Genomic DNA, 15487 nt, shown 5'->3' with positions numbered 1-15487 from the left:
ATGTCATATATTTTAATTATAATACTCTCTCTTCTTCTCCTTTTCTTTGTACGTGTGTATGTTGGCATTTATACAAATGCTCAATAAAGTATTAAACCTTGAAATCTGAAGAAAATACAAGGACAGTCAACTTTAAGATTTGTGTTGATTATACGAGGCAATATATACACGTGTATACATATACGTATTATAATAGAAAGATATTTAGTACCTAGGTCGAGTGTGTAAGCTTGAACTTCAACTGGAGAACGTTAATCACGTATTTACGTATCGTATACTATTCTTAATAAAATAAATATATTTCAGTTATTACTTATAAAATATTATATTTTATAAAGAAAGAGAAAAAAACAAAAGAGAATATTTCTCGATCAGGTTCTAAATGAAAGCATAAAATAATTAAAATGATTAGTTCATTTCAATATTTAAAAAATTTTTCTTTTTTATCTAATGAAAAGTTATGTGTTCTGTTTCGTATAATATAATCATAAAGTCTAATAAATATATATAATGATCATGATTAAAGATGTTCATATATTATTTACATACATACTTCGAACATTATCTTACTCACCTTTTCTTCTCTCGAAAGGAATTCCCACATTGGTATTGCTGATCCAATGACTTGCATTGTCATAAAAGAAATGAGAAAAATGGTGGAAAAAATCATTAGAGTTTTCATCTTGTTTTTTTTTTAATGTTTAATATAATATATATGAATGTGTGTGTATATATGTGTATATCTCACTCGAGGATTATTACGTATATCATTGAAAATTTGTGAAAAAATGAAAAATAATATATCACAAAATTTATTATCTGTTCATATATGTATTTACTGTTAAAACACTACACCATTTATATTTTAGTTAAACGTAATGTGTTATAGAAAAAAGAAAAAGAGAGAGCTAATTTTTAATCTGCACGAATATATATTTATGTATATATTTATATACGTTCTCAACAACTGATCGACGCAGTACTACCTTTGAATCGTTCAAAACATTTCATTTTATGTTCTACCACAAGTTGTTGTTTCGCGGTACTCCCACTTCCTTCTACTACGCAACGGTGGTGCTACTTACGGTTTCTCCCACTATATAATAGTTGGCGCTAAAATCGTGTCGCTTCTCCAATATGTATTATTCATATATTCATATACATATATATATATATTATTTAAATAGGGATATATATATATGTATGTGTGCCACCGGATATTTCTACTTTATTTCTATCAAACAATTCCCCCCAGAAGGTAGAGGGATGGGGGAAATGCTGTACTTTGCACTATCTTTTTGGGGGAACAATTGATTAAATAAAGATATCTCGATTTATATACACACATCACACGACATATATATTATTAATTGAAATGAATATATTTTACACGTTTTTTTACAGTAGATATATAATGTATTTATTACATACATATATATATACATCATCGTCATTTGTAAAAATGTAAATAAAAAATATGTTTTTTTTAATTGTATACTACGAACAACGACAAATTCTCAGTTTCACTTTTATTTATATGTATAAATATATATTTATGATGTGACGTTATTTTTCGACAATTATAAATCATTAAACAAATAAAGAAATAGAAAAAAATAATTTTTGTTAATATATTTACGGATATGCCTTGGAAAGAGGAATTTTAATTGATAACAACTTTTACCTGCAATATTTCGACGTGTGCATGTTAATAAGGCATGTGGCTGTTTTGAAAAAAAAAGCAGACTTCGTCATCGAATAGCAGACGTCAAAAAATTTTGGTTTCTCCCATACCTTGAAATACCGGAGATGCTTCCGTGAGAGCATCATATTTTTATGTCTCAGATTACTGTTCGATGACGTTATCACAAAACTATATCTATATATGTAATAGATACGTATATATGTGTGTATGTAAGTATCATGTAAATATCTTCCATCAGTTTTTTAAATAAACTTTTTGTATTAAGAATGACCTAATGCAATAGTATTAAAATTAAAAAAAAATTTATAATTTCTCTTGATAATAATAATTTATAGCTAACTAGCTGTATATATATATATTAATTTTATTAATATTGTAATATTTATCGGATTTTATTTGGAACACAAATAATAAAATATTTTCGAAGACTTGTTACTGACCGAGTATATTATTTAATGTCATTTCCTTTTCGTTCAATGCAGTAATATATATATATATATATAAATATATACATACAGTATTTGTGATTTACGAACAAAAGATATGTTAATATTTTTTTACTTCGATAATTAGCAAGAAAATAATAAATCAACGTTATCAAGACTATCAATATACGAACAAATGTTAATATCGGTTCATAGTTCCTGTAGATAAATCTGTCATCGGTTTCCAAATAAATGTGCAAGACATACCTAAAGGCTTAGTAAATCTTTAATGGTGTCATAAATAAAACACGTGGTAATTTAACTACCGGCGCCAATACGACCGCTATCAGACTCCTATCCGTACCTTTCGTATATTTATCCGAAATCTGCATGCTGGTTTTGGTCCGAATAGTAAATTGAATAATAATGTGAGCCAGAACATACATATAACGGAATTTATTTTTTCTTTTTCTATTTATTTTTTACTTATATGGCATGTAAAATCTCTAATAAAATAATTTTGTTTTATGTTAGTTTTTGGTTTGATCTAGAAATAATTATTACAAAAATTTATATTTCATAAAAAAAGGAAAAGATCGTTTATTTGATTGTTAATATCTAATAAAAAAAAAGGTATAAATAAGTTTGTTTATTAAATTTAAAATTACAAATTTGTATATTAGAATCGTGTTTTTTTTGTGAAAGTAGAGACTCGATGACATCAATCTCGAAGGATGCGAGACGCATACATTAAAAACGATTTAGATATAATTTAATGATCTCGAAATTCCTACAAAATGTGTTTTCATTTTAAAAGATTTCGTTGTTGACGTCAGGGGAAATAACAATTTTGACTACCAATATCACATAAATTGATGGTGTTACTGTTATATACGAATCGAGTATATTTTGTGTTATAAAAAATTTTAATTAAAGAGAAAAACATTATTTGCATTTATAAATATATATATATACATTTTTGTCTTATATGTATAAACAATTATAGTCCATTCTCGAATAATGACAATGATCATGTATTCTCTCTTTCTATATATATGTATATATACACATATAATTAGATAAATTACAGATATATAAAAATATATATTTGTTATTGTGCATGTAAAAAAGCGAATATAACAATTATGTTTGAATTTAACAAACACTGTATGATATAAGCAATGTAAAAAAATTACTTATATGTAGGCGTGATTATTTATGAATATTGAAATTAAAAAGATTCAGTAAAATATTGTTTTGATTTTACAGTTACGGAACAAAAAAAAATGATAGAATTTTCTTTATTTATATTTCATATTACTTTTTTCCAATTATTCGGTTCATCTGGTTTTACTCCATATTTGTGGATCTATTCCTATGTTTGCTAGATTTTATCCGAGCGTTTTCAGTGATTACCATTGCTGATATGACTATTGGCACTATTTTTACGTCTTCTTGTTTCCATATATCTTTTATTTCTATTGCTAATGGGTGTACCTTATTAGTAATGTATTTTTCTTCTTTTGTTTTTATGTTTGTATCATTTAAGATATATATATTATGAGGTATGAGGTTTTGATTACTGCGTTGTGTAATTTATATTATCAAAGTATGTCAATAGATTTTTAACTATTATGCTATTAATCTTATCTTTCTGTTTTTCTGGACTATGTTATTCTTTTAATCACTGCTTTTGGGTGGTGCATTCTGCTTTTGTTAGGCATTGTTCGTGTTGTTTGTTTCAGCTCATTTAATTAAGCCGAATATGCTTATTTGTTCTGTGATTTTTATCAATCTTTCTCTTTGGTTTCGGATTTTTCTGTATAATTTTGTCATGTACATCAGATGGCTTATTCTGTACAGTGTTCTTATTCTTTTCTTTATTTCAAATCCATATTTCGTTTCACTTTATTATTATGATTATTATTATGATGATAATTATTATTATTATTATTATTATTATTACTGTTATTATTACTGTTATTATATTATTATTTTATTATTAATATTATTTAATTATTATAATATTATTATATTTCTTTCAAATAAAATTATATATTTAACTGAACAGTTTTTTCTTTTTTATATTGTATACATATTAGCATCGACCATACGCATGATGGGATTGATGAGCTGAAATAATTATATATATTTATAGAAAAAATTAATGTTTAATAATAAATAATGAAAAAAAGAAAAGAAAGAAAGATTTATTAAAAAAAAGTTACCCTTATAAAACTCAGTAAGAAAATTTACTTCTGGTAGAAGTACATGAACCCTTTGTAAAACCGTCGCTTTAGGAGCTAAGGCAGCATTTACATTCCAAATCTGAAAGTATATACCATTTTTAATATTATGATTTACGCGAAGTGCAGATAAAACGGCTAAAGAAGGCAAATACATCAGAATAAAATGGAATATCAGAATAACATGGAAGTACATAGGAGGAAAGTTAGGGAAAAAGTTTATAGAACTACTGATGCCAAAGAATTCTAAAATAGGAGTAATAACACCACTGTAAATGAAAGGAGATATGACAAAGGTAGACAACACTTAGGAGTTACATTACTAAATATGACTTACAAAGTTTATATGATGGATATGAATGATTTATCTATCTATCTATTACGATTTACAGAAATATGTACAGTATATTCTAAAGTGTTAGCATAATTATTCAAAAGAAAATAAAAAATATACCTGTATCAAATCTTCCCTATCCCTAATAGAGACAGTAACACCGCAGACCTCATCTCCTTCTGCCATGCATTCAGAAAACTGCTCTCCAATAGCCGCAAGTACTATTTCCTGCCAAATTTTAGCCTAAAAAATATTGAAAAATTTAATATTAACAAATAAAATAGTTAAATACATCACGAAGAGTTCTATTTCTTACAGTGTCAAACTTATGACATTTTAATCTCCATGTTCCGCCTTTTTGATTGATAGGTTCTTCCCATATAGGATATCTATCATCTCTCATCAGATGATAACTATATTTAACCTGTGAATACGATATCACCTAATGCTTCTTTATCATAATAAAACCAATAATATCATTTCTTGTATTAAAATTTATTATCGTTATGACAAAAAATAATATTTCATATTACGTTATTTCGACTTACTAATATAGCAATGTAAGTCAAAATTGATTTACGTGTGTGTCAAAAAGATAATACCTGTATTTCAGCAGCATTTGGAATGTTATTGAAGACTGCCCAAAAGCTTTGTACAGTATTCACAGTATAAATCTTCTTTAAATTGGCTTTATATTCTTCGGCGGTTGTACCAGAAATAGCTCTGTTAATTTCATTAATTTTTTTTGTAACTTCTTTCACACTTTTTTGTTTAATTTTATTACGTTATGAATCAATGTTTTTTTGAACCAAATATTATTCAATACAACACGGTTTTTTTTAAATTATGTAAATAATGAAAAGATTTTTGTATTAAGTAAATAGAGAATAAAAGTTAAAATATTTAAATGACAAGATTTATTGATCAAATTAGAGCATAAATATTCTTTTCAAATCGTATCAATTGTTTCTCTAATTGCAAGCTTCAAAAAATATATATGATCTTATACGATTTTATCAAATTTCGGCATTAAAATTATTGTTAATAAAAATCCATAAGATTATTTGACGAATATATTGATTTTACATGCAAATATTGTCACAATGATAGTATATAATGATTTATAGCACTTTTCATCCAAAATTTCAGATTAAAAATTGTATATAGTTTTGATTTAATATTCTATTTATTTGTTTATTATAAACATTTTTTTTTACATTAATCCATAAATGAAAATAAATAAACAACGATAAAACAGTCAAGAGAGAGGAGAAAAGGAGAAAGTTTTAAAAAGGGAATTTCGGATGCATAAGTGCTATAGACACATAAATGGTACATGCGTATGAAACTTAATCATTGTCCACTCACTTGTCTAACCAAAATGTCCAGGAAGATTGTAACGGTAATCCAGTGGTGTCATGTTCTTCTATCGCTTTAACAGTTGTGCTAGAAAATACCGATGATTTCGACAAGTTTGATTGGGAATCGTCATCTTTCAACTCACATTGTACCGCAGCCATTTTCGAAACGCAATGTGCACTTGTTTTTATTTCAGAAATCATATGACAATTCTCGCCACATATGCAATTGGAAAAAAAAAGGTACAGAGAGAAAGAGGGAGAAAGTAAGATATTAATAAAAAAAAAGATTGTATAAATAAATGAAAACAAAAGAAAACAGCGAATTTATGATCTAATTACGTTTATAAAATATAGTTAGATCGACCTAATGCACCGACGTAAATGTGATAAACAATAACTATTCGTTTATTTATATGGACAAAAGTCTTAAAGCGACCTCTTGTTAATTTTCTCTTTCTAACTTTATTTAAAACAAATTAATATAAACTAACAATAAAATTAAACTTAAAAGTATATATATATGCATACGATATTATATAATATTTAATAATAAAAATTAACTCATTTATTTTTTTGTATCTTTCATTTAACTATTACTCTTCAAAATAATTGTATCCCGGATATAACTTAAAATATGATTAATTTAAAATATTTGTTCCTGTTTTTTAATTATGCATATAAATTGTAATTTTGTTTACATATATAAAATATTTTCAATTATATATTATGAATATACGCAAGGACAGTTTTCTGATGGTTTATATTTAAATACACATACATCATACTCTTTTAAAAATGCGCAGTTATTATTGCGCGGGAACATTGTCACGAAAGAAAAGTTTGTACAACATATATATATATATATATATACTTTATATACTATGCAATGATGAACAATGTGGTGGTAGAAAGAGGTTTATGTATTTAGATATAGATATGGTTTTTTATTTACACGATTGTCAAGTTTGATTGCTTATCCTATAATTAAAACAAAAGTATGAGTTCTTTAATACGTACGTATACCTGCGCAAATGTATCAAATTCTTTAACTGTATATATTAAATTTTGACATATGAAGTTGAATAGGTTAGGTTAAAAATTAAATAATTTTCGTTTAAATAGATTCTTTACAAAAATAAAGTGGAATATTTGTATAGATCCAAATATAAAAATTCTTGTCAACAAAGGAATATGTGGGTATTTGGTTATGGATCTCTTATATGGAAAGTTGATTTTCCTTATGAAAAAAGAATCATTGGTTATATTAAGGGATATGTGAGACGGTTTTATCAAAAAAGTACAGATCACAGAGGAACACCCGCTAAGGTGCGTTCAACAATAAAAATAGAATTGTTTAGTAAAAAGTTCTTAAATCTATCTTCTTAATATTTACTTTGAATTTTGAATCATATAATATATATATATATAACTTTTAGCCCGGCCGTGTTGTTACCTTGCTTCCATCCGACAATCCAAATGATGAAGTGTGGGGTCTTGCTTATAAAATATCTGGTGAAAATGTAGATAATGTTGTTGCACATTTAGACTTCAGAGAAAAAGGTGGCTATGAAAGGAACACCGTTCTCTTTTACCCTTATGCTAGTCTTAGCGATGTTGATAAAAGTATTTCTTCTACTTCCTTAGACAATATTGTAAATACAAATAATACAATTATAGAGCCGATTACAGATAAAGATCCGTTCTATCTGACAATCTACATAGGAAGCAAAGATAATCCTAATTATGTAGGCGTTGAAAATATAGAGACATTAGCAAATTGTATATTTAATGCACATGGTCCTAGCGGATCAAATAGAGAATATCTTTATAAATTAGCATCTGTTGTACGTACCTTAATTCCAAATGCCAACGACGAATATTTGTTTTTATTAGAGAAAACTGTGAAAAAGTTGGAAAAAGATTCAGAGAAAGAAATAATCGAATAATATTAATATATAGAAAATTTATTTATATACAATATACAGAGTCTATTTAATTCTATAACAAAAATTATTTGAAAAATAATAATATTTTATTAATTAAATTTTAACATTTTTCAAACTTATTGTAAAATTAAAGAAATATTTTCTTTTATATTAATAAAAAAAATTATTTGTATATAAAAAAATATTTCCTATATAAAACGTATTTAAAGTATAAAACTATTCATTCCATGATAAATATAATTTTGGAAAATATAAATTCAATCTATATGAATACATTGTTTAATTTGGTTTTCAATCCTATCCTTATAATTCATATTTCCGCGTTATATGTCACTGCATCACATGCGTAGAAGGTGAGCAGTACTGGGAAGGGGAGGACAAAGAAAGATATAATGTGTATGGTGGCTAAAAAAGAGAAGAGGTAATATTGCTAAGGAGGGAGTGAGTGAAAAAAAGAGTACGTGTAAGAGAAAAAAGAGAGAGAAATAACAAAGTCGATGGTCTCGTGTGCTTAGTTCCATTAATAGTAACAGCTGTATAAAATTTACTAGAATCTTTCCTCTTTCTAGAAAAGTACGGGGTGACCGATGGTGACGAATTCGAACACATTTTCACAGCTTCAACGTTTATTTCATATATATACATGGATATATATATATAATTAAATTTGTGTAATCAAATTGAAAAAATAATTGAAATTTGTTTTAATTTTATCGACCGATGGAAATAAAGTGTGAAATGAAATTTCTATAGAAATCGAAGTTAGTTAAAAAACTTTATAACACGTGAACGATCTCGAAGAGAATACAAGACTTGAGCATGTGTACATACTTGTATACCTATATATACGTATAAAGAATATTTTCAACAGAGTATCGACTTTTTTCTTACAACGTATTTTTGTTTTTTCTCTGCTACTGTACACACATTTTTTCAAGAAGATACTACGTACCATACGTTTATGGTTTGTGTTCTACTCTTATTTATTTTTTGAATTATTGCGTCAGATTTAGTTAATCTATTTTTGAAAGAAATAAAAGTAGAAGTATTTCAATTGAATCATTCGATTGTTTTCACAATTTTTTCTTCCACATATATATAATTTTCGTTTATGTATATATACAAAATAATAGGGATATAATTCTTCTTATATTGTGTGTAACTTATATATATTATATTTGTACCAAGAGGATTTAAAAGATTCGATTACGAAAGTTTGGTCGAAAGTGTGTGTGTGTGTAACGTGTGGGTCCACATATACACACAAATATATACGTTATATATATACACATATATTGCGACTGACAGTTCGTTTTGCTGTTGGTCATTGACGCTTTGAACTATATACTTCTGCTTTTATCTTCTTCTTTGTAAAGAAGATTATACGAACAATACTATCTTCGTTTAGTTTCTCTTTTCAAGTAAGTGAACTTGTTTGTTTATTTTCTCAACAAATATTTTAATTTAGTTATTAATATTACTGATTATAGTACATTTATTTAAATATAAAATAAAAAAAGGAAAATAATACACACACAGAGTGATCGTTCAAGAACGATTTAAAAAATTTCGTAACACTTACAATTAAATATGTAGGTTTATATACGTCAGAAGGAATGAATTTTTATTTTTGCTTGTTTTTAATTTTAATTTTTTCATTTGTTCTCTCAAAATTCTTCTTTCTAGATGATAACTTATCTAATTTTCTTTTCTTTTTATCACCCGTATTTAAGCATAATAATATTTTTTATCTAAGTTTTATACAAATATAGGTATTTCACTTGCGTCATTTTGTGTTTATGTATATATACATGCGTGTCCTTGTGCGTATAACTCAATAATTGTCCAACTTTTGTATCATTTCTATTATCTGAAAAAAATATATAGATACAATTAAAAATTAAGTATATTTTTAAATTAATGTTTTTTTTGAAAGAATTCTTTTTAGTTTTGTCCAATAATTCATTAGACTCGTACAAGTAATGATCGTTATGAAAAAAGAAAGAATATATACAGTGACTCACAAAAATATTCGTATACTACAGTATGACCAACTTTATGGCTTCATATTTCGATTGTTTATAAAAGCAATTACTCTGATTATTGTTTTTAGCAATAGGTCATTTTTTAATCTTGATAAAAATATATAATTTATTTTTAAAATTTCTATATATAAATTGGATGATAAAAATTATTAAACAAAATAATATCATATTTTTAGCTCACTAAATCATTTGGACAAAGTTCATTTATCACTTATTTAATGTAAATGAATATTCAAAAAATAATTTTAATACTTCGTGGTATAATCATTTTGTTATAGTACATGTCTTAATTTGTTTGACATATTATTCATAATTTAAAAAAAACTATTGTATAGTTACATTTGCCTATTTATTTTCGAGTCTTTGTTTTAATTTAGAATTGGAGTTTTTTGGATTTTCTTATCTCATTTATCCCATACATTTTTAATGTGATTAAGCTCCGGTAATTATAGTTGGAAGAGAAAAGAATTTTTGAAAATTTATTTAATAAAAACTTTTGGAAAATGCATGCCTTATGCTTAAGTTGTTTGCTTAATAGAAATTAAAGCTGTTATTAATTTCCATTTTTTTTGACATTTCCAAGTAACTGTTTTTAAATATGTTTAAGTAAAGATTTTTATTCATAATGCCGTAAATGAGCACCAAGTTTCCAATTTCATATTATGAAATGTAGCTATACAAAGTTATGTGATTTGATATTTTTTATAAGCTCATATCTATGTGAGATTTGTCATGGTGTGTTTGCAAAAATATTGTGTAAGAAAGTAAAGTATTTTATATTGCATTGAAAGATACCAAAAATGGATATCGAATCGTCCTGAACACAAAAAATAAAAAACAATCATAAACACGTATTTTCAATAATTTAACAATAACTTTTCAATACATACAAATGATTTTTCATGCATTAATATTTTTATGTATGAAATTTTACCAAAACATTTTTCATGATGTTCGTAGTGTAACGATAAAAATGAACGTATATATGTACATAGTCCGTTAAAAAATTGATGAAAAATGTCGTGAAGAAACTAGCGCGTTAAGTTTTTATTGTACATTTCGGTACGTAATGCGCAATTGCGACGCAATATTACGTATATGCAAAATAAAAAGTATTCTTTTGTACGAATGAAATTTTAGTCCATGTTAGATAAAATATATTAAGAGAAAATATTACAAACATGTAATGCCATTTGCTTCCTTTGTTTTCATTTCGTGAAACTTTTCGTTTCATTCTAGTTTTGATCAAGGTCTAATTACGCCTGAAATGATCTTACTTGTAGATTCTCTTATAAGTGAATGTTGTGATAACCTTGAAATCATGATTACTTGCAGAGTTTCTTATTTTGTAGAATAAATATAACATACTATTCGTCACAAAGAGATTTTCTTTGAATCTTATTATGTACTGATAAATTAAAGAAGGATATCATGAGATTAACTTAAATATCAAAGTATATATATTCTCTTCTATTTTATAATAAAATTCAAATTCTTAACAATATGTACTTATATTATATATTTTTATTTTACAGATATAAGGCCAGCCAGTTGTGCCATTCTTATTGAGTGACCAGAATTTTTAGTTATTCAATCAATAACGTTTTGATTTGTATACTAAAATTCTACCGTTTTCATAGTAAGCGGTTTTGTCACACAACATAAGAATGGACACATCAGGCTTTCCTGTACCGGATGCGATCCACCCACTACTTGAACAATTGCAAGAAGCTTTGGTGCTGGAGGTTAAATATCAACCTGATCTTCAATTACTCACTACAACGCAAGTAAGTTATTAACATTTTATTTCTTAATCTTAGATATCGCATATATTTATATAGGCAAGAAATATAAAATACTATCAATCTATGCTACAGAATGATGAGATTACTATCGAAGCACGGGATGGGTCTGCTCATGTATTAAGATGTTTGAAAGTATGGTATGATTTACCATCTGATGTATTTTTTCTTGCTATTAATTTGATGGATCGGTTTTTAACTAAAATGAAAGCCAAACCAAAACATATGGCTTGCATCAGTGTGGCAGCTTTTCATATCGCAGCAGTTCAAATGGCTCAATCTTTGGATGCTGATCATTTGGTATCTATTTCTCAATGCAAGTGTACTGGTGGAGATCTTAAGCGTATGTCAGAAGTAATACGTAATAAATTGGAATGGGTACCAGATATACAGCCAATTACATCATTAACTTTTCTACGTTTGTTCAATACAATGTTTCATACTGTTGCATTGCATTTGGGTATTGGTGATATATATACTAATGTTTTAATGGTGAATATTGCTAAAATAATCGTTATTATATGTAATATTTTCAAAATTCTAAGTTATATCTATATATATGCGTTTTAGGAATCTGAACTTTTTCTAAGATTAGAAATGATAGCTTGCAATGGAAATTGTGCAAGTTTAAGGCCATCGGAAGTAGCTTTGGTCTTATTCTGTACATATTTAAAAGCAACCATTACACGATTAGATTCAAATAAAGATGTTAATACTTCTGCAACATCTATGACTGCTGGTCCTTCTACTATGAATTCATCTGTAACATCAGCACATCAAATGTTAAGACTGCTAAAGTTTTCTACTGAAATACAAAAAATATGTAAGGTATGACTATATTTATATATAGTGACTAATATATATAGATAGCAATGTGATGATTATAAATTATGTTAAAATAGTAAATGTAATATTATTAAGTAAATGTTAATATTATTTTATAAAAAAAGATTTCAGGCGATAGCTATGTTTCTACTCATGAAGCTGTAAGTGCAGTTTTAAATAAATATAATGCTCAAGAACAAACGCCACATAGACAAAGACTCATATGGAAATTATCTTCACGTACAGCACGTCTTTTGCGTCCAACTGATAAATTTACTTCTGTTTTACCTGTCATTGCTGAACACACTCCAGTTCCATCTCCAAGTAGAATAAGGTAAATTATGACATTTTATTTAATTAGATAAATTTTAAGTATATAAATGATAAATATAATAATAATATGTAAGTAAAACCTCAAAAAATATTCTGACTCCAATTTATAACCAATTTATAACCAATTTATGGCTTCATATTAGGATTATTTATAATGCAATCGCTCTGACTATTTTTTTTTAAATACTTTAATTATCTATTAATCTAGGGGTAAATATATTATTTTGTTTAATAATTTTTATTATGCATAATCTAAGATCTTTGTTAATCTATTTTAGAAAAAACCGTAAGTTCTCTCGTCGTCATGGAAACAAGAGGCGTTAATATATCTTGCTTATAATAAGGGAATAATAAGCAAGAAAAATCTATCGTATCTGAACGAATTAGGATTTAAAATAGCATTTTCCAACATAATATTTAATAATAGAAATGATATAGACCTTGTGCGTTTCTTGGAAATGGAAAATCATTCAATGTAAGTCAGTATCTTATCATGTTATTTGAAAGGGCATGACACACGTGTATATAATTGTTCGTTTCTTTATTTTTTATTTATTTTTGAATTTTTCTAAAGTCTATTTTCTAAATGAAAATAAAAAATTTATGAATTAGAAAAATATTATAATTTTTATTTTTATTATACGAACCACAATTATTTGTTATAAATATTTTAAAAAATATTAGAAAAGAAATTAAATATAATAGAAAAAAATCGATTTACCTCCTTCTATAAAATGAAAATTTATATAATATAATATATTTATATGTTGTTTATATAACATACATTTTTGACAGATATTTTAAAATTATATATTTATAGTATTATTCTAATAGAGAGGGAGAGAGTAAAAAAAAAGAAAAATGTTAAAGTATATAAGATAAATTTTGCACTTATACATTATATATTACACACAAGAGAGTGGTCCTTGCAAAATAATGAAACAATAAAAGATATTATAAAATATTTGATAGGTTTACATCAATAATAATGATAAGAGATTATATCTTTTACTATCATCCTGTAAGTAATTGTAAAAGATGAAAAACAAAAAAAATAAAAATTGTAAGAATGTAAAATACTTGATCATGTTCTATCGAAATAGGGTATCTTTTTTTATATTAAAGAAAAAAGAAATTGAATACATCTGAAAATTGTCTGTACATAGAAGAATGATTTTGCTTGAAAGTTTTTATGATACGAATGTGTTTGAATTGGATGATAAAAATACACACATATTTATGTACAAATGCGTGTGCATAATATAATTTTTTAATTGATCTAATAATGTAATCTTGAGTATTGAGAGCATTTACTTTTTATTTATTATATTTCATATATTTCTATAACTGTTCATAATAAATAAATTTAAATCATTCATGTAGAAAAAAATTACATGTACATTAAAAAAGATTTTTATTATTATATATATATCTATATATATATATAAATATCGTGTTATAAAAAGATTTTATATAATATTTATATTGAATATTGTGTATGTTAACTTTATTTCTTAATAATCTAAACTTACAAATTTAAAATTGCAAAAATATTATAATTTGTTAATCTGGGTTTTATATTTATAACTATCTATTTAACTTCTGATATGTTTCTAATGAAAATTCTTTACCAATATTTATTACATGCTCTCTTTATCTTGTGTAAGTATACAAGAAAATAATTATGTATTACCAATTATAAAAGCACAACTTTTGATACTCAATAATCACCTTTTATGAATAATATTTTTATAAGAATATATATTTTCTGTTATTACCAAAATATGATATTCTCTTATATATAGTACATGAATTAATTTCTTATAATAATTATTTTATTGAACAACTTTAATGCACAAATTTTTCTTGCATGTATTAAGTACACACTCATATAAAAAGAATCATGAAATTATTACACGTATTACTTCTTAAGACGATTATTACATAACTATAAAATATTTCATTAAATTAGTAATGAATATTTCTTAAAAAAAATAATTAATATAATAGTATTTAAAAAATTAAATATCACACATAGTTTATATAAGTATTTAGGTTGAGTAAAAAGTCTGTTCGCATTGACGGCAGCTTGCTGTTCTTGGTAATAAGTTGACCAAACCAAGAGCAATACTTTTTTAGCATACGATTTCACTTTAACTGTTGTTGATGGTTTTGTTTTGGTATATACAATTGTTTCGTATGTTTTACATAATCAAAACTTTAGTTTTTTTGTGAAAAAATGCGAACGAACTTTTTACTGAATCTAATAAATTATTTACAATAACATTTTAATTTTGTTGTAGAAAATTATTTCAGAATAAAAAAAGATTTAGTTATTATAACATTAAGATAAAAATATTATTTAAGAATCATGTAAAATATATATAATTATAATATATTTTTGCTATTGAAAAAAAATATAATAATACCTATAAACAATATTACATTGATTTTTTTTATGAAAT

The 15487-nt window shown here is 25.3% G+C and overlaps 4 protein-coding genes across 12 annotated transcripts in view; 2 read left to right on the top strand and 2 right to left on the bottom strand.

Annotated features, from left to right (window-relative positions):
• Positions 1–1076, bottom strand: part of LOC106786327 (rhythmically expressed gene 5 protein) — a 3089-nt gene extending 2013 nt beyond the window's left edge. Inside the window, exons 1-2 of the mRNA XM_014747571.1 lie at positions 987–1076; positions 575–624 (exon numbers count right to left, since the gene is read on the bottom strand). Of these exons, the coding sequence (XP_014603057.1) occupies positions 575–624; positions 987–1011 (75 nt within the window). The 5' untranslated portion in view covers positions 1012–1076. The remainder of the gene's footprint in view (positions 1–574; positions 625–986) is intronic.
• A 3139-nt stretch (positions 1077–4215) lies between these two features.
• LOC106786355 (eukaryotic translation initiation factor 4E type 3-like) lies at positions 4216–6496 on the bottom strand. Its single transcript, XM_014747630.1, has 6 exons — positions 6079–6496; positions 5313–5433; positions 5027–5134; positions 4831–4953; positions 4359–4458; positions 4216–4263 (listed from the first exon to the last, which is right to left on the bottom strand). Exons 1-6 carry the CDS (start codon positions 6270–6272, stop codon positions 4229–4231), a joined length of 681 nt encoding a protein of 226 aa, XP_014603116.1. The 5' UTR covers positions 6273–6496; the 3' UTR covers positions 4216–4228.
• LOC106786354 (putative glutathione-specific gamma-glutamylcyclotransferase 2) lies at positions 6224–8885 on the top strand. 4 transcript variants are annotated; one of them, XM_014747627.1, is made up of 3 exons: positions 6224–6311; positions 7229–7397; positions 7508–8885. In XM_014747627.1, exons 1-3 carry the CDS (start codon positions 6292–6294, stop codon positions 8015–8017), a joined length of 699 nt encoding a protein of 232 aa, XP_014603113.1. In that variant the 5' UTR covers positions 6224–6291; the 3' UTR covers positions 8018–8885. The 4 variants fall into 4 exon arrangements, with proteins under 4 accessions (XP_014603113.1, XP_014603112.1, XP_014603114.1 ...); XM_014747626.1 differs by having other exon boundaries at positions 6241–6311; positions 7194–7397; XM_014747628.1 differs by lacking the exon at positions 6224–6311 and adding an exon at positions 6937–7084 and having other exon boundaries at positions 7194–7397.
• An 8-nt stretch (positions 8886–8893) lies between these two features.
• LOC106786353 (cyclin-G1) lies at positions 8894–13628 on the top strand. Of its 6 annotated transcripts, none has more exons than XM_014747620.1 (6): positions 8894–8981; positions 11598–11849; positions 11940–12356; positions 12435–12692; positions 12815–13023; positions 13301–13628. In XM_014747620.1, the coding sequence occupies exons 2-6, from the start codon at positions 11730–11732 to the stop codon at positions 13344–13346; spliced, it is 1050 nt and encodes a 349-aa protein (XP_014603106.1). In that variant the 5' UTR covers positions 8894–8981; positions 11598–11729; the 3' UTR covers positions 13347–13628. The 6 variants fall into 6 exon arrangements, with proteins under 6 accessions (XP_014603106.1, XP_014603107.1, XP_014603111.1 ...); XM_014747621.1 differs by lacking the exon at positions 8894–8981 and adding an exon at positions 9152–9438; XM_014747625.1 differs by lacking the exon at positions 8894–8981 and adding an exon at positions 10428–10504.
• The last annotated feature ends 1859 nt before the right edge of the window (positions 13629–15487 follow it).

Source organism: Polistes canadensis, unplaced genomic scaffold (genome assembly GCF_001313835.1).
Source record: "Polistes canadensis isolate GaletaPanama2010 unplaced genomic scaffold, ASM131383v1 scaffold_72, whole genome shotgun sequence".
NCBI classification, from domain to species: domain Eukaryota; kingdom Metazoa; phylum Arthropoda; class Insecta; order Hymenoptera; family Vespidae; genus Polistes; species Polistes canadensis.
This window is presented reverse-complemented; position numbering and strand designations above follow the sequence as displayed.

Coding starts and splice junctions, on each gene's coding strand:
- LOC106786354 (XM_014747626.1), top strand. CDS start 6,243: ATGTGCACTTGTTTTTATTTCAGAAATCATATGACAATTCTCGCCACA. Junction 6,312..7,193: donor ATGCAATTGGAAAAAAAAAG/GTACAGAGAGAA, acceptor TCGTTTAAATAG/ATTCTTTACAAAAATAAAGT. Junction 7,398..7,507: donor ACAGAGGAACACCCGCTAAG/GTGCGTTCAACA, acceptor TATAACTTTTAG/CCCGGCCGTGTTGTTACCTT.
- LOC106786355 (XM_014747630.1), bottom strand. CDS start 6,272: ATGATTTCTGAAATAAAAACAAGTGCACATTGCGTTTCGAAAATGGCT. Junction 5,434..6,078: donor TGGACATTTTGGTTAGACAA/GTGAGTGGACAA, acceptor TGAAATTAACAG/AGCTATTTCTGGTACAACCG. Junction 4,459..4,830: donor ATAGGGAAGATTTGATACAG/GTATATTTTTTA, acceptor ATATACTTTCAG/ATTTGGAATGTAAATGCTGC.
- LOC106786353 (XM_014747620.1), top strand. CDS start 11,730: ATGGACACATCAGGCTTTCCTGTACCGGATGCGATCCACCCACTACTT. Junction 11,850..11,939: donor AATTACTCACTACAACGCAA/GTAAGTTATTAA, acceptor TCTATGCTACAG/AATGATGAGATTACTATCGA. Junction 12,693..12,814: donor AAATACAAAAAATATGTAAG/GTATGACTATAT, acceptor TTATAAAAAAAG/ATTTCAGGCGATAGCTATGT.